This window comes from Somniosus microcephalus, chromosome 4 (assembly GCF_052327205.1).
Source record: "Somniosus microcephalus isolate GS21.2 chromosome 4, FLI_Smic_1.0, whole genome shotgun sequence".
Lineage (NCBI taxonomy): Eukaryota > Metazoa > Chordata > Chondrichthyes > Squaliformes > Somniosidae > Somniosus > Somniosus microcephalus.
Genome location: NC_140990.1, coordinates 162,955,745 through 162,979,965, shown reverse-complemented (window position 1 = coordinate 162,979,965; position 24,221 = coordinate 162,955,745). Strand labels below are relative to the sequence as shown.

The following is a 24,221-nucleotide window of genomic DNA, read 5'->3' as shown; positions in this document are numbered from 1 at the left end:
TGTCTAATGCAGCCGTCCAGCGCCTCGACTATGAATTTGCTGCTGTGACTCCCGATAAGTAATTAGAGATCATTAATTAACACTCCATGATCTACGGTTACAGCTGTTATTGCTGAATAAGACTTGTGAATTCCCCGCTGGGGTGAAATCATTTCACAACAGCTCTGACATATTAGTGAAACACAAGAGGCATATTTCATATTCAGCCTTGCCATGGGAAGGTCAAAGCCATTGGCTGCCTCGCTTTCTTGGTGCCGGCTGCTGAAGTGTACAGTCATAATGAACAGCAGATCCCTGTGAGAATCCGACCAGCTATTATTAAAAATTGGGAACAACGTTTACTAAACTTAGCTGACATTTCGCGGGAGTAAATAGTAAATACATTCTAATTCTCATGAGGGTCCTTGCTTTTTGAAAAAATCAAAAACAATTAAAATATGACTGAATTTCACACCATTCTCAATTCCGAGCCTCGTCCTTGTTATTCTAATTTGTTCAAAGTGCTGAAGTGAAACATTTGAAGTGCAGGATATGGATTTTGAATAATCGGGACAGGTGATAGATTATTCGTATTACGTGAACATTCAACTCATTACTCTGAACCTAATGAAATAGTCATTGTCCAAGCTCATAATCAGTTGATGATTGGGGACAGACTCAAATCATTTAGAACATTAAAAAGCAAACATTCTGCCCATCAGTTCACCTTTTAATTGACCTTCACAGACCCAATATCCCACTTTGACGACCTTGAATTTCCCAAAATGTTTATCCTTTTCACGGGATTATGCATTTAGTTTTTGAAAATCTATCATTTTTTTAGTTTACTAGTAAATTGCCTGTGCCTGTGGCCCACAGTCAGATGATGAATATAAGGTTTTATTTATATGTACAAAATAGAGATGGAGTTGGGAAGATACTTGAGAAATTCACTGCACAGCCCCACCTGGTGGCCAGAGCTTGCAACTACATCATGGCAGTTGACATAGCAAAATGGGACATCCTGAGGTTGTAACAGGTGCAAGTCTTTCTTTCTTTGGCCTTGGAGTAAATTCATGACAGAAGCTTCCATTAACCCCACTCGCCTGTAAGAGAAGATAGGAAAAGGCTTCCACATTCAATACAACAGTGAAGAAAAATCATGTCAAGCTTCACCAATACCTCACAGCGCAGAAAATAAAATAGCAGGGGTAAAAGGAAATTTCTCGGACTGGAAAGATGTAGCAAGGGGTGCTCCACAGGGGGCTGAGTTGGGGCTATTATTATTTACTATGATCTGGACTTAGAATTTGAGGGATCAATATTGGAAATGCTGACACCAAAACTGGAAGCGTGACAAATTGTGATGAAAATGCGGAAAATGTACAAGAGGATGTGGATAGGCTAGCAAGATGGGCAGATAGGTGGCAGATGCAGTTCAATGTAGACTACTGTGAAGGAATACATTTTGGGAGTAAGATAGGGAAAGGAAATGCACATTAAATGGTAATGGTTTAGAGGGAGCTTGCTGTGTGCAGATGCACAGGCCATTAAAAGTGGCTGCACAATTAGATTACAGCCATAAGAAGGCAAATGGAACCCTGGGTTTTATTTCTAGTAGCGTAGAATGCAAAAACAAGAAGGTAACGTCAAACCTACACAAGTTAGATCCAAGTAAGCTTTGCTACCGTGTACAGAGTTTAAGCATCAGAGGTCATTGTTACAAAGTGAGGACAGTAAAAGAAAATGGGAAAGGCACAAGGAAAATTTTTACTAAAAAGGTGGTGAGTATATCGAACAGACTCCCGGCGACCCATCGTCTGAGTAGGTGAGTTTTGATTGGGAAATCTGGTGAACCTATTGCCAATTTCTTTGTGAAATTATTAGAAGGACAGCCCATGTAAAAATATGTAAAAAGGGAACAAGAGTAAATGAAGACATCTTTGCGTTCCGTGAAGTACATTAACATTAAAATGTATTTTGAACAAGCAACCAATACATGCATGGTACAAATAAACAGATGGTGTTGAATGACAGCAAATTATACACAGGCGATGCCAGCCAGCCGCAGTTTGCAGAGATAATTACCTTAAATGAACTCTAATGCAGCAACAACGTGACACTTAAACAAGGCCTGTGACAAGATGTGTAATTACAGCAATAACCTTTTGAACCCGTCAAAGGAATAACTGAGATATCATTTTAGAGAAATCAGGGGAAGAAAATGACCCTAAAGAGGACAAATCTCTATAACCTCCGCAGCGAGCAAGAGCTCAGAAAGAACATCCTGACGGACTGTAGATGGTCTGTGGCCTTTTAACAATAAGCTCCTGTGGCCTGCTTTTATCTGATGTAACTAGATGTCTATATCATAGAATCACACAACATAGAAGGGGGCCAACTCAGCCCATCGTGTCTGTGCCGGCTCTTTGAAAGAGCTATCCAATTAGACCCACTCCCCTGCTCTTTCCCCATAACCCTGGTATAATAAAAACCCTGAATGTTGGACTCTGATTAACGGATTGCTATTGATACATCCTAAAGTTGATGAGCGATCACAAGTTGGGTTTTACAGGGAACAATTGCCACACATCGATGTCCAGGTACAGAAGGCTTTCCTTTACCTTTGCCCTTAGGCATGATGATCTGGGCAGGTGGGGTTTGATTGATAAATTTGGTCTGTCTTTTAAATCTTTTTCCAATTTTTTGGGAAATTATTAGAAGTGCGTCCTATCATGTGTAGACAGAGAACACTAGTAAATTTAGACAGCGTGTTCATTTTCTAGAATAATTAATAGGGTTAATATAAGAACATAAGGAATAGGAGCAGGAGTAGGCTATACAGCCTCTCGAGGTATTCAGTAAGATCATGGCTGATCTTCTACCTCAACTCCACTTTCCTGCCCTGTCTCCATATCCATTGATTCCCTTAGATTCCAAATGTCTATCGATCTCAGCCTTGAATATACTCAATGACTGAGCATCCACAGCCCTCTGAGGCAGAGAATTCCAAAGATTCACAAACTTCTGAGTGAAGAAATTTCTCCTCATCTCAGTCATAAATGACCAATCCCTTATCCTGAGACTATGGCCCCTAGTTCTAGACTCCCCAGCAAAGGGAAAAAGCCTCTCAGCATCTACTCTGTCAAGCCCACTCAGAATCTTATATGTTTCAATGAGATCACCTCTCATCCTTCAAAACTCCAGAGTATCGGCCCATTCTACTCAATCTCTCCTCATAGGACAGCCCTCTCAGCCCAGGAATCAATCTAGTGAACCTTCATTGCACCGCCTCCAAGGCAAGTATATCCTTCCTCAGATAAGGAGACCAAAGCTGTGCACAGTACTACAGACACTAATAAGAACATAAGAAATAGGAGCAGGAGTAGGCCATAGGGCCCCTTGAGCCTGCTCCGTCATTCAATAAGATCATGGCTGATCATCGACCTCAACTCCACTTTCCCGCCCGATCTCCGGTAATCAACATCTCTTGGTGAGCGAAAACACTGCATTCAACTTCAGCATTAGCGTGGAGAATCTTTGATCCTTACAGATACCTGTAATTCAAAAAATACAGCTTCAAATAGAGCTGACATTTGGTGAGATTTGGCACATATGAGAAAGAGAAAGAACTTGTATTTATTTTGTGCCTTTCAAGTCTTCAGGATGCCCCAAAGTGCTTCATCGTATTACATAGAGTGTTCAGCACAGAAACAGGCCATTCGGCCCAACCTGTCCTCCTGTTCGTTTCTCCCTCATGTACTTATCCAGCTGACGCTCCAGCGCAGTGCTGAGGGAGTGCTGCACTGTCAGAGCTGCCGTCTTTCGGATGAGACATTAAACCGAGGCCCCTGTCTGCCCTCTCAGGTGGATGTAAACGATCCCATGGTACTATTTTGAAGAAGAGCAGGGGAGTTATCCCCAGTGTGGCCAATGTTTATCTCTCAATCAACATCACAAAAAAAAGCAGATTATCTGGTCATTATCACATTACTGTTTGTGGGAGCTTGCTGTGCACAAATTGGCTAACATGTTTCCTACATTACAACAGTGACGACACTTCAAAGGTACGTCATTGGCTGTAAAGTGCTTTGGGATGTCCTGAGATCCTGAAAGGCGCTAAATAAATGCAAGTTCATTCTTTTTTTTCCAGTTACGTGTTGAGTTTACCAACTTCGCCATTTTCTTTCTTTTTTTCTTTCACCTGTGCTATTCACCACAACTATTCCATGTGGTACTGAGTTCCACATTCTCACTACTCTTTGAGTGAAGAAATGTCTTCTGAATTCCTTATTGGATTTATTAGTGACTATCTTATATTTATGGCCATTAGTTTTGGACTCCCCACAAGTGGAAACATCTTCTGTATGTCTACCCAATCAAACCCCTTCAGAATTTTATAGATCTTGATCAGGTCATCTCTCAGACTTCTCTTTTCTACAGAAAAGAGCCTCAGCTTTTCCTGAAATTTGTAGCCTCTCATTTCTGATCATTCTTGTAAATTTTTTTTGCACTTTCTCCAGTGCTTCTATATTCTTTTTGTAATCTGGAGACTTTGAACAACACTGTGGGAGTGCCTTCACCACACGGACTGCAGCGGTTCAAGAAGGCGGCTCACCACCACCTTCTCATGGGCAACTAGAGATGGGCATTAAATACTGGCATTGCCAGCGGCGCCCACATCCTGAGAATTAATAATAATGAAAGTACTTTTGAAATATAAGGTAGGTCAATATGTTTGCTGTGTAGTTGGTGCTAACTTGGAGTAATTGTGGTTACTGTCTATAGGTAGGAGGTGCCACAAGTCTTGCAATGGCCGATGCTGGGGACCATCCGAGAATCAATGTCAGACCCGTGAGTATCTTTCATAAAGCATAGGTTTTCACGATAAGTTCACACAGTGGGCCTGTAGAGATCACTTGCTGATTAACTCATGTGATTGAAACTCTTGAGTGTAAGATCAGAATCTTGGTAAGTGCAGTTGCAGATACAGTTTTTTTTTACATAGAATCCACAGCTCAAAAAACTGGCCATTCAATCCAAGTGGTCTAAGCCAATGTTTGTACGCCACACAACTGTAATGAACAACAGTCAGGTATACAGATAAAAGCTGCATCTTAGTACACTTGACAAAGCAGCTTTATCAAAAAGGGAATAATCTATTTTGAGGATTTGCTTTGTAATTCGCAATCTTTAGTTTTTCACACTCAATTGATTTAAGCACTGAACAAGAGGTGAGTACGAGGTGATAAGAGACAAAAATATTGTATGTATATAAGAATTGAATGAATTATTTTTTCGAAGAGGCTGGGTTAGCGTAAGTAAATGTAAACAAAGTAAACTAACATTCATTCAAATGTGCAACGTTTCTCAATAGATCTCTTGTGGTTGAAACACCTCTGACTCTCCATTTAAAATGTTCAGGGACTGTTAAAATAGCACACACAGGAATTAAACTAATGTACCAAAAATAGAAGCTTAGAAAATGACTTATGTTCGTGTGAGAAGGCTTCTTGTGTTTGTATAACATTACTTTATCCGCTATTTTAACAGATGGATTTATTTTATTATTTTAAGCCATTTATTTTGAACACATCCATTGGACAAAGTAATTAATCCAAACAATGCTGGGCATTAGTGGACTAATATTGCACGCAGTCATTTACAGGCTGGACATTTCAACCTTGAGTCATTTGGTTATAAAACTATAAGCTACTTTGATATATCCGCTGTGAAAAATGAACACTTCTGCATACGTTTCAGTGAGTTTGCAATGTGCCGAGGCTGGAGGGACAGCTAACTAGGGATGTATACTCTCAGTGTAAAATATCTACCCTTTATGTCTTCCCCATCCTATTTTTCTTTTTAAAGTTCCTCCTATCTTTGCTGAAGAATTGTTCAATACCGGACTGCTCTGTGAGAACCTGGGAAACAGACATTGCTTCAAAGTGGCGGTTTAGTGGAGTGCATTGACTATAAATTGATCTGGCGCTACTATTTTGCCCCTTTTTAACAAGGCCCCTGTAGAGATTTGCTGTCGTTAAGCTTTCCTTACACTTTCAGGAGCTGTATGACTCCCAGGTTTTACAATGGCACCTTTTCAATTGGGTCTATTCATCAAGAAAGGAGACAGATCAACAAAAAAAGTGAATGCTGCAAATCCACCAATCAATCAGAAAAATGCTATAAAAAAAAGAATGTGCTGAAGGTCTGTCATTGCCTGAGGAGGGAAAAGGCAAGTTTAAGATTTTGAATTGAATGAAACTGGGGCGAGTTCTACAACGGGCAGGCAATCCACTCCAGCAGGTCACCACCCAGATGGTGAGGAGCAACATCGAACCCAGGGATGTGGAGCTGCCTCCTGAGGTGGTGTTGCCTGGGTCTGGGGACATGTCTGCTGCCTCATTTATAACAGGCCCCCGCCTCTGAAAGCACAGCTCTCTCTCTGGAGATGCTACTGTAATATAAACAGGATGTGAAATGTTCAGATCTCCTTCATGCATGTCCATGAGATATTGTTCTGTTAAATGCTTAAAGATAAGGGTGATTTTCATTTACAGTAGTTTTACAGTCTATTAACTCAACACACCCAATGCCATCCATTCCTCACCCAACAGGATAGATAAACCATATCTTCCCAACTAGCTGCCAGTGCACGGATGTGAAGGAGTCTGATTTACCTGCAGATTTCTTTCCTTGTTGGCAAGTGCCTCGTCTCTTCTCTACCCTCCCCCCCACTTTCCCCCCAACATCATTGCAGTGACCAGTCCCTCAGGGTATGGGGAATTGCCTGCGCCCCTCCAAACCTTGGCATATCACATCAGGGCAGCAACATGCCATGCCTCTGTGCCAACCTGTCAGTATTAAATTAAAACTGGTTGGGATTCAGTTCATAGCAGGAAAGAAAGAACCATAGAATGTCCCTGAGCATTTCACAGTCAATGAAGTACTCTTGAAGTGTATTCACTATTGTAAAGTCAGGAAACAAACAGCAATGAGCGAAATGACCAGAGAACTCCCCTGCTCTTCTTCGAAAGGTGGCGTGGGTTCTTTTACATCCACCTGAGCAGGCAGACGGGGCCTCAGTTTAACGTCTCACCCAAAAGGCGGCATCTCCAACAGTGCAACACTCCCTCCTGCACTGAAGTATCAGCCTAGTTTATGTGCTCAAGTTCTGAACTGGGGCTTGAACCCACAGCCTTATGATTTAGAGGTGAGAGTGCTACCCACTGAGCTTAGAAGAATGCCAGGGAATCTCATTGAAACTTATAAAATTCTAACAGGACTAGACAGACTAGATGCAGGAAGGATGTTCCCGATGGCTGGGGAGTCCAGAACCAGGGGTCACAGTCTAAGGATAAGGGGTAAGCCATTTAGGACAGAGATGAGGAGGAATTTCTTCACACAGAAAGTGGTGAACCTGTGGAATTCTCTACCACAGAGGGCAGTGGAGGCCAATTCATTAAATATATTCAAGAAGGTGTTGGATATATTTCTTAAGGCTAAAGGGATCAAGGGATATGGGGAGAAGGCAGGGACAGGGTAATGAATTTGGATGATCAGCCATGATCTCATTGAATGACGGAGCAGGCTCGAGGGGCCGAATGGCCTACTCCTGCTCCTATCTTCTATGTATCTATGTATAGCCAAGGCTGACAGCTAAAGGCAAAAATGTTCCCGTTAATAGGCCCTTGTTAAGCAGTGACTCTTTTTGGGAACTGCTCTCATTTCATTGCTGGGCTGATGAATCCTGGATGCATGGATATGTGATTCTCAATGATGTCCGCCATTAACACCTGTACCCAGATTACCTCAGAGCACAAGAGGATTAGGAAATAGATAATAAGGGTAAAATTTCCTCCTTATGCATTCCCAGCAAACATGGGAAATCATGGGTGCATTTGTATGTGTAGTAGTGGCCGATGATTTGTGGTCAAGAGCGTGCAAGCGGAAAATTTACCTGTTAGAGTGTAAGAATGTACAAGGTTTTTGAAGCAGAAAAAGCTCTATTGGGTACTGTCCTCTCTTCTTAGGTCCACCTCACCTGCCTATCTTCTCATCCATTATCACCACAACCCTCAAAATGTCCATATCCAAAAATGTATCTAATACATAAGTACATAAGACATAGGAGCAGGAGTAGGTCATTTGGCCCCTCGAGCCTGCTCTGCCATTCAATAAGATCATGGCTGATCTGATCTTGGCCTCAACTCCATTTCCCTGCCCACTCCCCATAACCCTTGACTCCCTTACCTTTCAAAAATCTGTCTATCTCCACTTTAAATATACTCAATGACCCAGCCTCCACAGCTCTCTGGGGAAGAGAATTCCAAAGATTCACGACCCTCTTGAGAGAAGAAATTCCTCCTCATTTCCGATTTAAAAGGGTGCCCCAATTGGCTCTTGTTACCAGTTGTTTGAACCCCAATCCCTAATCTTATTCTACATTTCACTGTTTGGATGAACAAGTTCTGTCTGACTTGCCTTCTTGCACCCAAGTGACTCGGAGGTGAATTTACTCGATCATATCTGGTGGACTCCCAGCCCAGAGACAGGCCTAGACCTCTGACACGCTGGGGTCGATTTTAACTCAGGTGTGGGCTATTGTCGTGTTCCCCGAATTTCGTGTTTCCCACACAAATCTAAATGGATGTGGGAGATTGATGCAATTTTAACTCAATTGGCCAATTGATTTCCAACCTGTGGGAAGCCTTTGCAAAAGGGTTTTTCATGACTGAAAGTCCCCTCCAATGACGTCATCATTGCTGCTGCATTTAAGGTCCACAGCAAGCCTTGCTTCTTCTGCAGACTGCCAAGCTTTCTCCATTTGATGGCACAGGAACCTGCAGGAACAATGGCCAGTGGGAGGCCAAGAGCAGCTCCTAAGTTTGATGAGGCAGCACTACAGGCATTGGTGGATGGGGCTCGGGCCCACAGGGAGGTCCTGTTCCCAAAATCAGGGAGGAAGAGGCCTCCCAGTCAGACCAAGGCTGTGTGGATACAGGTGGCTGGGGAGGTCAACTCCTTGGGGGTCACACGGGGCACCTGGATGCAGTGCAGGAAAAGATTCCATGACCTTCAACGCACTGGAAAAGTAAGTATGAAGTTCCCATCACCCTCAATCTGATCCCCATTGCCTTTCCTCACCAGCACTCAGCTTTAGCAATCTCTTCCTCCACATCCCACTTGACACTCACATCCATGCACCATTACCCATTCCCTCTCTCTCTATGCTCACAATCACATAACTATTCCACCATCCAGCCCTCACACTCCAAATCACTCTGATGCTTTGAACACAACTGACAACACACAGGGAGGGCCCTTGGTCTTGCAACCTCACTCCATCTTTGTCTCCTTCTAAGTATCTATGCTATGCAATCTCTACACTCACGCCTTCATTCTCACTCAACCTCCACTTGTCTCCCTCATTGCAGGAAAAGAGAGCTCACAATAAAAGGGAAAGAGCGAGGACAGGAGGAGGCCCACCATCATTAGCCCAGCTCAGCCCCTGGGAGGAAGCCGTCCTGGAAATTGTCGGGGTTGAAAAAGATGCGCAAGTTGGGGACGGACAGACGGGTGCATCACAGCAAGCTGGTGACAGAATAGTTTTCCATCTCTCTCATTGACATTGCATGAGTCGCTGATAATGATTCTGAAGCTATAATAGATGGACTTATCATCATCTGCAATATGCAATGTGCATGTAACCTTGACCTCACATCTCTAACTCTTTCCTTTACTCCCCGACAGGACCATCGAGAGCCCCTGTCCCCACTGTCCAGGAGGAAGAGCCTGAGCTTCCACACTCCTCAGAGGAATCTGCAACCTCTGAGGGCGCAGCGTCAGCAGAAATAAGCGCACCCAGCACCAGCGCAGACACTCACACCTCGGTGAGACCTTCGGGACATAGAGTAGTGTTGTCACCTGGTGTATCACAGCTCACAAGTGAGCATCAGCAGATTGTGGAGACAGGGACAGCAGTGGAGAGTCCTCGTCGGAGGGCGCAGGACTCTGCCAGCTCGGCTCAGCTGCATGTCGACCCTCTGCCTCTGGGTCCATCCATAAGATCAGAGGTGATGGAACTCCATGCACAGATGCAGGAGTCTCTGGCAGGTTTTGTCTCTAGGGTCGCTGCGAGTGTGGAGCGAATGGAGGAGTCCATAGTGAACATGAGCAGAGCCTTTGTGGAGTCATTGGCGCATGAACGCATCACCACGGAAAGGATGGCTACCTACGTGGAAATGATTGCTGCCTCCGTGGTAAGGCTGGCTACAGTAGAGGAGAGGAGGGCTACGGCCATGGAGGAGGTTAGTTGCCAGGGTATGGAAAACATGGTGAGTGTTCAGAATGGAATGACATCTCTTGAGGAGCGATGGGCATCTATTGAACATAGAAACCAGACCTTCATGGAAGTCCTTCTGAGTAGGACCGTCATTGCCGTTATGGGTCCCCATGGCCCCCCTGATGTGCAGCAAGGTGCTCTCCAGCCACTTGCAGGCGCTGAGGGGGAGCTGACCCATGAGAGGGAGGTTGGTGGCAGACCTCAAGAAAGTGGGGGCTCCTCTCCAAGCGCTCACACTTCCATGCCACTGCAGAGCCCTCGGTCAGAGCCCCACCAGAGTCCACACTCAACTGAGATCGGCGTCTCAACCCCTGCACAGCCGCAGGAGCAGCAGACTGTTGACGAGCCCTCACAGGCTCACCACCCCAGAGGACGCCCGCCAAAGGTGTCGAGACAGGAGCAGCAGGAAAGTGAGCAAGGGGCCTCCACACCTGCTGAAGCCACAGGGGAACCACTACATAGGAGCACGCGTAAGAGGAAAATAAAGCACAAGTAGTCACAAGGGTAGTCACTTGGGTGAAATTTTATGTATTGTTAAAAAAAGCCAGCAGATGAATTCTGTCAATAAAAAGTCTGATGGCTACTGCTGTATTTGTGGCGTGTGTCATTTTGCGAATGGGGCTTTCACATTGAGGGCTTAGGATTACTTGCAATTGTCAGTATGCTGGACAAATAGCTAGGAATCCGCAGTGTCTTGGCCATTGTCGATGCTCAGGTAAGAAGCTGCGAGGCAAAAGTGCTTGATTGGCTAGGCTAAGCAAATCTGGCCAGGATGAGTGCATTCCTTGCATCCCGGGCAGCAATGTTGTGGCGTAATGCTGCCGCTGGTTGTTGGTCCTCTGCAGGATGGTCATTTTCGCCCGCCTCCTCCTCCTCCTCCTCATCATCTGAGGAGGGTATGTGAGGAGCCACTTGGTCCTCAGGAATCTGCACAGCAAACCACGACGATTCTGGAGACCCTGGCTGCTGAGTACTGTAGGGCTCCACCTGATCTATCCAGGCATCTGAAGCGCATCTTCAGCAAACCGAAGGTTTGCTCGATAATGGATCTGGTGGAAATGTGGCTGGAGTTGTAGCACTCCTCAGCTTCGTTGGCTGGCTTCCTCAACGGCGTCATTAGCCAAGCCCTCAGGGGATAGCCCTGTCTCCAAGTAGCCATCCGTGAAGTTGGTCTGGTGGCCTGAATAGTGGAGGCACACTAGACTGGCGCAGTATGAAGGGGTCATGGCAACTGCCAGGATACATGGCACAAACATGCAAAATCTCCTTCTTGTGGTCACACACCAGCTGAACGTCAAGGGCGTGGAAGCCCTTGCGGTTGACAAAAATACCCGGATTGCGATGGGGTGCCCTAAGGGCCACATGTGTGCAGTCAATGACGCCCTGCACCTTTGGAAAGTCTGCCAGATGAGCTAATCCAACCGCTCGCGCCGTCACACTTGCGCGATCCTTGGTGAAGTGCATGAGGGCAAAGAGGGCATCGGTTACCTGCGTGATGCAAGTGTGTGCGGCTGCCTGGGAAATGCCGCTGATGTCTGCTGATGATCCCTGGAATGAGCCTGAGGCAAAAAAGTTGAGCGCGGTGGTGACTTTGATGGCCACTGGTAAGGAGTGTCCACCTGGTCCTCTGGGCAGCAGGTCTTGCTGTAGCATTGCGCAGATGTCAGTCACTACCTCTCGCGAAAGTCGGAGCTGCCTTTGGCACTGCTGCTCAGTCATGTTGAGGTAGCTGACCCTGTGTCTGTTAACCCTGTTTGGGGGGTATCTCCTGCGCCGACGGGCTTCCAGGCACTGGCTCCTTCTGGCCTGTGCTGCCTCAGGTGGGTGAGCAGCAGCCTGTTGCTCCTGCTGCTGCTGCTGTTATTCCTGGTTTTGCTGCTGCCGTGGCTGGTGCTCGAGCTCCTCTAATGCCCAGAAGGGAAGGAAAAAAATGGCTCCCATGCTTCTGGCATATGCCTCCGTTGAGGAAGCGCTGAGTGAAGGTGGCGAGAGGAGTTTCACAGGAGTTCACACTGGAGATGTGTGTGAGGCTCCACCCTTCCACAGGTGTGGTTAAGCCTGGTAAACATTGGCCCAGGCCTGAGACAAAAAGTCCTGCCACCTGCAAATGATGGCTGATCAAATCTCCTCTTTAATGGTTGACCTGCAGCTGATTGTCAGCAATCCAATAGTGCTCCCGCCAGGTTTCACAGTTGCGATTCCCACCAGGCGTGTTTTACGTGGGAAAAGGGTTAAAAGTGCAAGGGACTGTTAAAATGGCATTATAGATGCCATGTAGTGGTGATTAAGGGCCTTAAAGACCAATCCCGCCTGTTGGATGTGGGACGGATTCGGGACCATCAGACACGCCTGAGTAAAAATGGCTCGGAGTCGGGAACCAGGCGGGGGGTCCCGACCGCCAGTTTTTGCGATTTTAACCCCCCGCACGCCTCCAAGCCCGTCTCCACGGCTCAGTTAAAATCGAGGCCGCTGGGTCCGAACCTATGCTGGGAGTTCCGGCTGGGCAGAGCCTCAGCCAGTGAAAGAAAGGAGGCGGAGCCAGTGGGGAGGGAGGGGCGGGACTCTCTGAAGCTGGGAGTTCCAATTTCCCGACCTCAGTGGGACCCAGTAAAATGAGATGGTACAAACCTCCAGAAGGATGTAAGTAGGCCAGGAGAGCAGGCACATTCCCTGTCACACTTTGTTACTAACACTCCTGCTGTTATAAAACTGTCATGCAACAGCACATCGTCACGGGAGATCTGCCAATATTGAATAGTTTGCTCACATCAATTTATGGAAATCCCCTTCATTATCTTAAAATGTCAATTAAGCCTTTGTTTCCAAAGGCAACAAGTCCGGGTCCCAGAACTTGTCCTCAGAACTTACATTCCCGGTACCCAGAATCACTTTTGTTGCTCTTTTCTTTGCCCAATACTCTGCTGCCCATGTCCTAACTCGCATCAAATCCTGTTCATCTATCAGCCCTGTGTTCGCTGACCAACACTGGCTCCCGGCCCGACAATGCCTCGATTTTGAAAATTCTTATCCTTGTTTTCAAATCCCTCCATGGCCTTACCCCTCCCTATCTCTGTAACCTCCTCCAGCCCTACAACCCTCCAAGAACTCAGTGCTCCTCTAATTCTGGCCTCTTGTGCATCCCCGATTTGCTTCGCTCCACCAGTGGCGGCTGTACCTTCAGCTGCCTAGGCTCTGGAATTCCCTCCCTAAACCTCTCCGCCTCTCTACCTCTCTCTCCTCCTTTAAGATGCTCCTTACAAACTACCTCTTTGATCAAGCTTGTGGTCATATGTCCTAATATCGGTGTTAATTTTTTGTTTGCTAACGCTCCTGTGAAGCGCTTTGGGACGTTTCACTACGTTAAAGGTGCTGTATAAAGGCAAATAGTTGTTGTCGCTAATATCACCCCGTGCTAGTTCAACTCCTATGTTACTACTAGTCTGAAGTATTTCTATGAAAGACCCAGTACAGTACTTTTCGCACAGTACGTGCATGTGCTGGCTAAGCAGATTTCAGACGCACTTGTTGGTCTTTCCTTTAAATTAAAACTGGTAATGTCAGAAAAATACAATAAAAAAAATGCTTGACTAATAGCTATAGATTTCAATTGTTAAAAGCAATTCTTACAACAGTCCTACATTTCGATTGAAAACGCTCCTAACAACCTAAGGGTGTTTACTTAAAAAAAAAAGTCCTGGTCCGGTGCTGCTCACCTTGCGGCTGAATGTTATTTAACCGGCCCGTCGATGGAGCTGATTGCTCATGCGGCACACGATGCCAAACCGCTGGAACACCGTGTTGGATCAACGGGGAGCAGTGGTGCACTTTTACCGCAAGGAAGCGGTTTGATTGAAACCTTTGTGTTTCTATGGCAATGTGCATGTTAAGCAGATATATTGATTTTGATTATTTTTTCATCATGACCTTTTATGCTTATAGGTATTTGAAAGTTCATACAAGTTAGATGGGGGAAGCAATGGAACACATTGCTTTCTGACGGACCTGCAGCATATTATCCCAATGTTAATGTGCACGCTGATATTTTATAAAATCAATTTTCCAGTAATAATAGTAAGGCACAAAATGTGACCATCCAGATTTGGAAATGTCACTGATTGATCACTTCAGGCTGTTCGCCAAAGTCAAGGCCTCACGCTGGAGCCTGAAAAATAAGTCGTCAACCAGCCAGATCAGAGTCACCATTTTTTTCACTTCTTAATGACATTGAATTGGAGGATCTGGCTTGAAACCCTCTTCCCCCTCCCAAAATAGACTGAACGAAACAGAAAGTGGATAATCGGAAGGGGAGAGGGGTCAGAGAAAACTTTGCTTATTCCCATCAACTGCTGCTAGCAGCCAATGAAATGGAACCTGTAACTATTGGGAAGAATGCTTCACATTACCTCTGATGAATCATTTTCCCAAAGCACGCTTTTGGCATTACCCTCATAGGCCAGGAACACATATCAAGAATTGTACCCCCATTATTTAATATCTGTTCATTTTACCTGATGGTAAATTATGGGCCAAGTGTGGCCAAATTCCTGACATACACTTCCGGCTTTCAGAATTCTTACTGTGAGCATGAGTTCATCAAACCACCCCACCCCCCACCCACCCCGATCATGAGATAGGTGATGACGAGGAAGGCCATTTGGCCCCTCTTAGTTCATTTGGAACCAATCGACATTCCCCATGATAACAGCTAACTAGCCTCCACTACTCCAGCCAGCGCCCATTCCAGGTGCTGGTCAGTCTTTGTGTGAAGGGTCTTCCCACATCAGTCCTAAATGTAGTTTTTCTCAGATTGAGGTTTCTCCCCTTGTCCTCCTCTCATGGTTTCACTTGAGGAAATGTTCCGGATTTCCTGTCTGGTCCTCTCTTCATTACCCCGTTCAAGGCTGAATAGCCCAGGTGATGGGTTGCCTGGCTCAGCAATGGTCGCTTTCAGCAGAAGCTGCTTTCAGTTGGTTACGGAGACATTCACGATAAATTGAGTATCTCTGGTGCATACCTGTGTATACATGCACACATATACACACACAGGCACATATATACACACACAGGCACATATATACACACACATGCACACATATACACACACAGGCACATATATACACACACAGGCACACATACACACAGGGCACACATATACACACACACGCACACATATACACACACAGGCACACATATACACACACAGGCACACACATATATACACACAGGCACATATATACACACACAGGCACATATATACACACACAGGCACACATACACACAGGCGCACATATACACACACAGGCATACACATATATACACACAGGCACAAATATACACACAGCTACACATATACACACACAGGAACACATATACACACACACATGCATATACACACACAGGCACACATATACACACACAGGCATACACATATACACACACAGGCATACACATATATACACACAGGCACACATATACACAGGCACAAATATACACACAGGCACACATATACACACAGGCACACATATACACACACAGGCACACATATACACACACAGGCACATACATATACACACACAGGCATATATACACACACAGGCACATATACACACACAGGCACATATACACACACAGGCACAAATATACACACACAGCTACACATACACACACAGGAACACATATACACACACAGGCATATACATATACACACACAGGCACACATATACACACATATACACACACAGGCACACATATACACACAGGCATATACATAGAATTACATAGAAATATATAGAATGTATAGCACAGAAACAGGCCATTTGGCCCAACTGTTCTATGCCGGTGTTTATGCTCCACACGAGCCTGCTCCCACCCTCTTCATCTCACCCTATCAACATATCCTTCTATCCCTTTCTCCCTCATGTACTGATCTAACTTCCCCTTAAATGCATCTGTGCTATTCACCTCAACCACTCCCTGTGGTAGCGAGTTCTACATTCTAACCATTCTCTGGGTAAAGAAGATTCTCCTGAATTCCCTATTGGATTTATTAGTGACTATCTTATATTTATGGGCCCTAGTTTTGATCTCCTCCACGAGTGGAAACATCTTCTCTACATCTACCCTATCAAACCCTTTCATAATCTTAAAGCCCTCTATCAGGTCACTCCTCAGTTTTCTCTTTTTAGAGAAAAGAGCCCAGCCTGTTCAATCTTTCCTGATAGGTATAACCTCTCAGTTCTGGTATCATTCTAGTGAATCTTTTTTGAACCTTCTCTTGTGCCTCTATATCCTTTTTAAAATGTAGAGACTAGAACTGTGCACAGTACTCCAAGTGTGGTCTAACCAAGGTTCTCTACAACTTTAACATAACTTTGCTGCTTTTCAATTCTATCCTTCTAGAAATGAGCCCCAGTGCTTTGTTTCCTTTTAAGAAATAGGAGCAGGAGTAGGCCATTTGGTCCTTCGAGCCTACTCCGCCATTCAATAAGATCATGGCTGATCTTCTACATATGTATGCGCGTGCATGTATATGTGTATACACGTACACACACTTGCGCATGCACACATATGTACACACACATATGTACATACACTTATACGTATGTACACACACGTGGATATACACACAAGTAATCATTTGAAAGTAGAATCAGAAGCAGTTTTGGTGAAGTTTTTTTAGAAATCTAACAGTAACGTTACTGACAGCATTCATAAAGTTACCACGACAGTCTGCACTCTCAGTTACTGTTTCACATCCTCAGTTACAACACGTCATACATGCACGTTTCCAGTACTGAACCATTTGTGAAGGGCTTACAGCAGGAATTTTATGTCTTCTGATAAATCATCACGTCAGATGAAGAAACCGCTAAAGCAATGCCTGGCTCTGAATCTCTTTTCTAGCAACTGTAGCATAACAACATGCTCACACATGCACACACTTGCCTGGATGAGTGCAGCTCCAACAACACTCAAGAAGATCAACACCATCCAGGACAAAGCAGCCCGTTTGATTGGCACCCCATCCACCACCTTAAACATTCACTCCCTCCACCACCGGCGTACCGTGGCAGCAGTGTGTACCATCTACAAGATGCACTGCAGCAACTCGCCAAGGCTTCTTTGGCAGCACCTCCCAAACCCGTGACCTCTTCCACCTAGAACGACAAGGGCAGCAGGCACATGGGAACACCATCACCTGCAATTTCCCCTCCAAGTCGCACACCATCCTGACTTAGAAGTATATCGCCGATCCTTCATCGTCGCTGGGTCAAAATCCTGGAACACCCTACCTAGCAGCACTGTGGGAGTACCTTCACCACACGGACTGCAGCAGTTCAAGGTGGCTCACCACCACCTTCTCAAGGGCAATTAGGGATGGGCAATAAATGCTGGCTTTGCCAGCGACGCCCACATCCCATAAGTGATTAAAAAAAGGCACACGAACATGCACACGTGCACACACACATAAATATGTTACACATATGTATTGTAAAAATTGGATAAAGTGAAGTTCAGCTTATGTAATGAAAAATACCAATATCCCAGTTCACTTACTATAATAAGCAAATGGAAGATGACTCCTGCTATGGCGAAATTACTGCCCACTTACAATGAAAATTGGAGTATTAATCCTCCATTACCAATGACACAAAAGTGAAGGAGAATAGGCCATATGGATCATTGGAAACTGATAGACCTAAAGTGCCTATTCTCTGTCTGCACCCTCGCTGAGATCCTCTTAATTATGCTTTTAGAAGCCTCAACTACATCTCGGCTGCTGTGAACAGGCAGTCTCAGGATTACAGTGCTTTTCTGCAAAGTATAAAGTCAGGTCCCAGGTCAGGCTCACAACTCGGAGAAGCAGGAGATTCTGCACCTCCTTTGGATTAGCAAGGCCCTGAATCAATATTGAATGCAGCAATTTCAAGGCGAGCTGACCATTTACTGTGAGTGAACTTGCACTAGTTGCTTCTTCTATGATATCAAACTGTCAGTCAGCAATCCTCAGCCAGGTGCCTTCTCCTGTAGGGATGTGAAAAACAAGATTTCATTATACCAGGTCCCACTGTATTAAATGTATATATCCATACACTGAGCTTGCTGTCTGCCTTACACACTTCTTTTTCACTTATACAATCGGGCTTTGTATTGGTGCAGAACTGCGCACAGATCTCAAACAAATATCGAGATTACTTTAATGTGGAAATTCTCGCTGCTGAACATTCTAACAATCTCCAGTGTGAAGGTGCATGGTGTGACTTAGTTCCTGCAAAACTAAATTTCAGAGCCCAAAGAGATCCATCCACTTTTCCCTGTCACATCCCCTGAACACAAGCTCCTCTTCAGTAAGAATGTTCATCTCCCAATTCTGACATCTGAATTGCAAACTGTTTCCAAGGTGATCCTTTACTTAGCTTGTGCTATGGATTTTTATAGAAAAAAAATCAAGGTTTGTATGAAGACATGTAGTTGCTGATGAATATGTTTGGACAAGGTACAGGAGCAGGGGTCGCTTTCAGTAAAGGCTCGCACTTCACGTTAAACTCTCTTTGATCCGTGAGGAAGAGTTTGAAGAGAAACTATTTTACCAATCGGTGGGGTTTACAGTAACTGGGAGTGGAAAACAATAATTGGAAACTTTTAGACTTGTTTAGCTGTCACCAAGACATGCTCGACCCTGGTTTACAGGGCACTCATTCCCTCGGTAATTTACTTGTGCAATATGTGCCTGAAATTTAACAGCATAAAATGGATACTGAATTGCTGGACAGTTCTCTCCTTGAAAGAGAAGCATGGCACTGACGTGCCCCAGATTTGGAGTTACATGCGCTGTTTTGTTTGCAGTCACGAAGACGGTGTGTGCACAGCAGTGCGACGAGCGATGCTTCAGCCCGTTTGTGAGCGACTGCTGTCATCGGGAATGTGCGGGTGGCTGCTCGGGGCCAAAGGACACCGATTGCTTTGTAAGTAACCGCAAGTAACAGTGACCAATTTCAATTACAGTATCATTAACACACTTCAAGTCCATTACAGTATCATTAACACACTTCAAGTCCATTACAGTATCATTAACTCACTTCAAGTCCATTACAGTATCATTGACACACTTCAAGTTCATTACAGTATCATTAACTCACTTCAAGTCCATTACAGTATCATTGACTCACATCAACTACATTACAATATCATTGACTCACTTCAAGTCCATTACAATATCATTGACTCACTTCAAGTCCATTACAGTATCATTGGCCCACTTCAAGTCCATTACAGTATCATTGACTCACTTCAAGTCCATTACAATATTATTGACTCACTTCAAGTCCGTTACAATATAATTGACTCACTTCAAGTCTATTACAATATCCTTGACTCACTTCAAGTCCATTACATTATCATTGACTCACTTCAAGTCCATTACAGTATCATTGGCCCACTTCAAGTCCGTTACAGTATCATTGACTCACTTCAAGTCCATTACAATATAATTGACTCACTTCATGCCCACTGCAATATCATTGACTCACTTCAAGTCCATTACAGTATCATTGACTCACTTCACGTCCATTACAATATTTTTGACTCACTTCAAGTCTATTGCAGTATCATTGACTCACTTCAAGTCCATTACAATATCATTGACTCACTTCAAGTCCATTACAGTATCATTGACTCACTTCAAGTCCATTACAGTACCATTGACTCACTTCAAATCAATCACAGTATCATTGACTCACTTCAAGTCTATTACAGTATCATTGACTCACTTCAAGTCCATTACAGTATCATTGACTCACTTCAAGTCCATTACAGTATCATTGGCCCACTTCAAGTCCATTACAGTATCATTGACTCACTACAAGTCTATTACAATATACTTGGCTCACTTCAAGTCCATTACAGTAACATTGACTCACTTCAAGCCCACTACAGTATCATTGACTCACTTCAAGCCCATTACAATATCATTGACTCACTTCAAGTCCATTACAGTATCATTGACACACTTCACGTCCATTACAGTATCATTGACTCACTTCAAGTCCATTACAGTATCATTGACTCACTTCAAGTCCATTACAGTATCATTGACTCACTTCAAGTCCATTACAATATTATTGATTCACTTCAAGTCCATTACAGTGTCATTGACTCACTTCAAGTCCAATGCAGTATCATTGACTCACTTCAAGTCCATTTCAGTATCATTGACCCACTTCAAGTCCATTACAGTATCATTGCCTCACTTCAAGTCCATTACAGTATCATTAACTCACTTCAAGTCCATTACAGTATCATTGACTCACTTCAAGTCAATTACAATATTTTTGACTCACTTCAAGTCTATTGCAGTATCATTGACTCACTTCAAGTCCATTACAATATCATTGACTCACTTCAAGTCCATTACAGTATCATTGACTCACTTCAAGTCCATTACAGTACCATTGACTCACTTCAAATCAATCACAGTATCATTGACTCACTTCAAGTCTATTACAGTATCATTGACTCACTTCAAGTCCATTACAGTATCATTGACTCACTTCAAGTCCATTACAGTATCATTGGCCCACTTCAAGTCCATTACAGTATCATTGACTCACTACAAGTCTATTACAATATACTTGGCTCACTTCAAGTCCATTACAGTAACATTGACTCACTTCAAGCCCACTACAGTATCATTGACTCACTTCAAGCCCATTACAATATCATTGACTCACTTCAAATCTATTACAGTATCATTGACTCACTTCAAGTCCATTGCAGTATCATTGACTCACTTCAAGTCCATTACAGTATCATTGACTCACTTCAAGTCCATTGCAGTATCATTGACTCACTTCAAGTCCATTACAGTATAATTGACTCACGTCAAATCCATTACAGTAACATTGACTCACTTCAAGCCCATTACAGTATCATTGACTCACTTCAAGTCCATTACAATATTATTGACTCACTTCAAGTGCATTACATTATCATTGACTCACTTCAAGTCCATTACATTATCATTGACTCACTTCAAGTCCGTTAAAATATAATTGACTCACTTCAAGTCCATTACAGTATCATTGACTCACTTCAAGTCCATTACAGTATCATTGACTCACTTCAAGTCAATTACAATATTTTTGACTCACTTCAAGTCTATTGCAGTATCATTGACTCACTTCAAGTCCATTACAATATCACTGACTCACTTCAAGTCCATTACAGTATCATTGACTCACTTCAAGTCCATTAGAGTACCATTGACTCACTTCAAATCCATTACAGTATCGTTGACTCACATCAAGTCCATTACAATATCATTGGCTCACTTCAAGTCCATTACAGTATCATTGACTCACTTCAAGTCCATTGCAGTATCATTGACTCACTTCAAGTCCATTACAATATCACTGACTCACTTCAAGTCCATTACAGTATCATTGACTCACTTCAAGTCCATTAGAGTACCATTGACTCACTTCAAATCCATTACAGTATCGTTGACTCACATCAAGTCCATTACAATATCATTGGCTCACTTCAAGTCCATTACAGTATCATTGACTCACTTCAAGTCCATTGCAGTATCATTGACTCACTTCAAGTCCATTACAATATCATTGACTCACTTCAAGTCCATTACAGTATCATTGGCCCACTTCAAGTCCATTACAGTATCATTGACTCACTACAAGTCTATTACAATATACTTGATTCACTTCAAGTCCATTACAGTAACATTGACTCACTTCAAGCCCATTACAGTATCATTGACTCACTTCAAGCCCATTACAATATCATTGACTCACTTCAAATCTATTACAGTATCATTGACTCACTTCAAATCCATTGCAGTATCATTAACTCACTTCAAGTCCATTATAGTATCATTGACTCACTTCAAGTCCATTGCAGTATCATTGACTCACTTCAAGTCCATTACAGTATCATTGACTCACTTCAAATCCATTACAGTAACATTGACTCACTTCAAGCCCATTACAATATTATTGATTCACTTCAAGTCCATTACAGTATCATTGACTCACTTCAAGTCCATTACAAAATTATTGACTCACTTCAAGTCCATTACATTATCATTGACTCACTTCAAGTCCATTACATTATCATTGACTCACTTCAAGTCCGTTAAAATATAATTGACTCACTTCAAGTCCATTACAGTATCATTGACTCAATTGAAGTCCATTATATCATTGGCCCACTTCAAGTCCATTACAGTATCTTTGACTCACTTCAAGTCCATTACAGCATCATTGACCCACTTCAAGTCCATTACAGTATCAATAACGCACTTCAAGTCCATTACAGTATCATTGACCCACTTCTAGTCCATTACAATATCATTGACTCACATCAAGTCCATTACATTATCATTGGCCCACTTCAAGTCCATTACAGTATCATTAACTCACTTCAAGTCTGTTACAATATTATTGGCACGCTTCAAGTCAATTACAAAATCATTGACTCACTTCAAGTCCATTACATTATCATTGACTCACTTGAAGTCCATTACAGTATCATTGACTCACTTCAAGTCCATTACAGTATCATTTACTCACTTCGAGTTCATTACAGTGTAATTGACTCACTTGAAGTCCATTACAGTGTCATTTACTCACTTCAAGTCCATTACATTATCATTGACTCACTTCAAGTCCATTACAGTATCATTGACTCACTTCAAGTCCATTACAGTATCACTGACCCACTTCATCCCATATGAGTTTGTGTGTCTAACAACTAAGAAAGTATAAGCATGCTTACAGTTGTTTCCTAAAATTGTTGCTACTTCTGACACCAGCTTTACTGCATTATATTTTCCAGCTGAGGAATTAGTGAATCATCTGAGACAAGGAAATCTGTCTTGCAGGGTTGAGCTTTGCTTTAAAGGGCTAGCATTATCATGATGCAGTGCCTCGTTGTACTTTACTGCGGTCATTAAATAGAGAAGGGGTCATTTTACTTCTTGGTTGTTTCTACTGCAATAAATTAATGATCTGTATCCTTAGTCCATCTTATTTTTTATGAACTGCACTAAAAGATTAGTGATGGGGTAGCTACAATGTCTGCTGCAGTATAGACTCCACTTCCGCCCTCCCCCCCAATGCCCCCCCCTCCCCCCGCCCCACCAAACCTGCAGCCATAACGGCAGTGACATTCCAGGAACTTGCCTGTCCGACAACTCCCTAATGGAGAAGCAGTTGTCTTTAAGCTAACTTTTAATTCATGATTGACCAGTATATAGAGTGCGATAATGCACTTTTACGAGTTTACGTTTTAGGCTTACTTAAAATACTTGTGCAGTGGTGTCCTGCTGGAGATGCCTCAGTTTAAAGAAAATGCTTTCCTTTGCTGAGTTCTCTGGCACAAAGCACTATTTGATAAAGAGTAATGCATACCTTGGTTAGTTTGCTCAAGGTAGTAATAAGGTAATACTAGTGATAAAGGGTAACATGTACCTTGATCAGCTAGAACAGGTTAGCAACAATAATTAATACTACTGATAAAAGGTCACGCATACCTTGGTTATCAGAAAATATTAATCCAATCTTGGTGTTCATTTGATATAATAAACTGGAAAATTCAACTGCTTTATGTTTGTTTGATCCAAGGAATAAGCCAATATTTAAAATTATAATTAGGTTTTCCTTCCTGGTAAATGAATAATGTTAGTGAATTTTCTTTTGAAACAAATTGATGCTAATTTAGTGCACATCAAGATGGTGTTTAAATTTAATGTTTGTTGAATGGTTATTCAAGAGTCGATCCCAAATCCCCAAGATTTGCTTTTCCCGACTACACGAGGGGAACTTTCACAACCCAAATCCCCTTTATCCCTCTCCCTGTGTACCCTTTTGAGGACGTTGAC

The 24,221-nt window shown here is 43.4% G+C and overlaps 1 protein-coding gene across 2 annotated transcripts in view; it reads left to right on the top strand.

Moving 5' to 3' along the window:
- Positions 1-24,221, top strand: part of erbb4b (erb-b2 receptor tyrosine kinase 4b) — a 1,694,493-nt gene that overhangs the window by 828,100 nt on the left and 842,172 nt on the right. For both annotated transcript variants that reach the window (XM_085985415.1, XM_085985416.1), the window contains exons 5-6: positions 4,768-4,833; positions 19,172-19,290. In XM_085985415.1, coding sequence (XP_085841541.1) covers positions 4,768-4,833; positions 19,172-19,290 — 185 coding nt within the window. The remainder of the gene's footprint in view (positions 1-4,767; positions 4,834-19,171; positions 19,291-24,221) is intronic.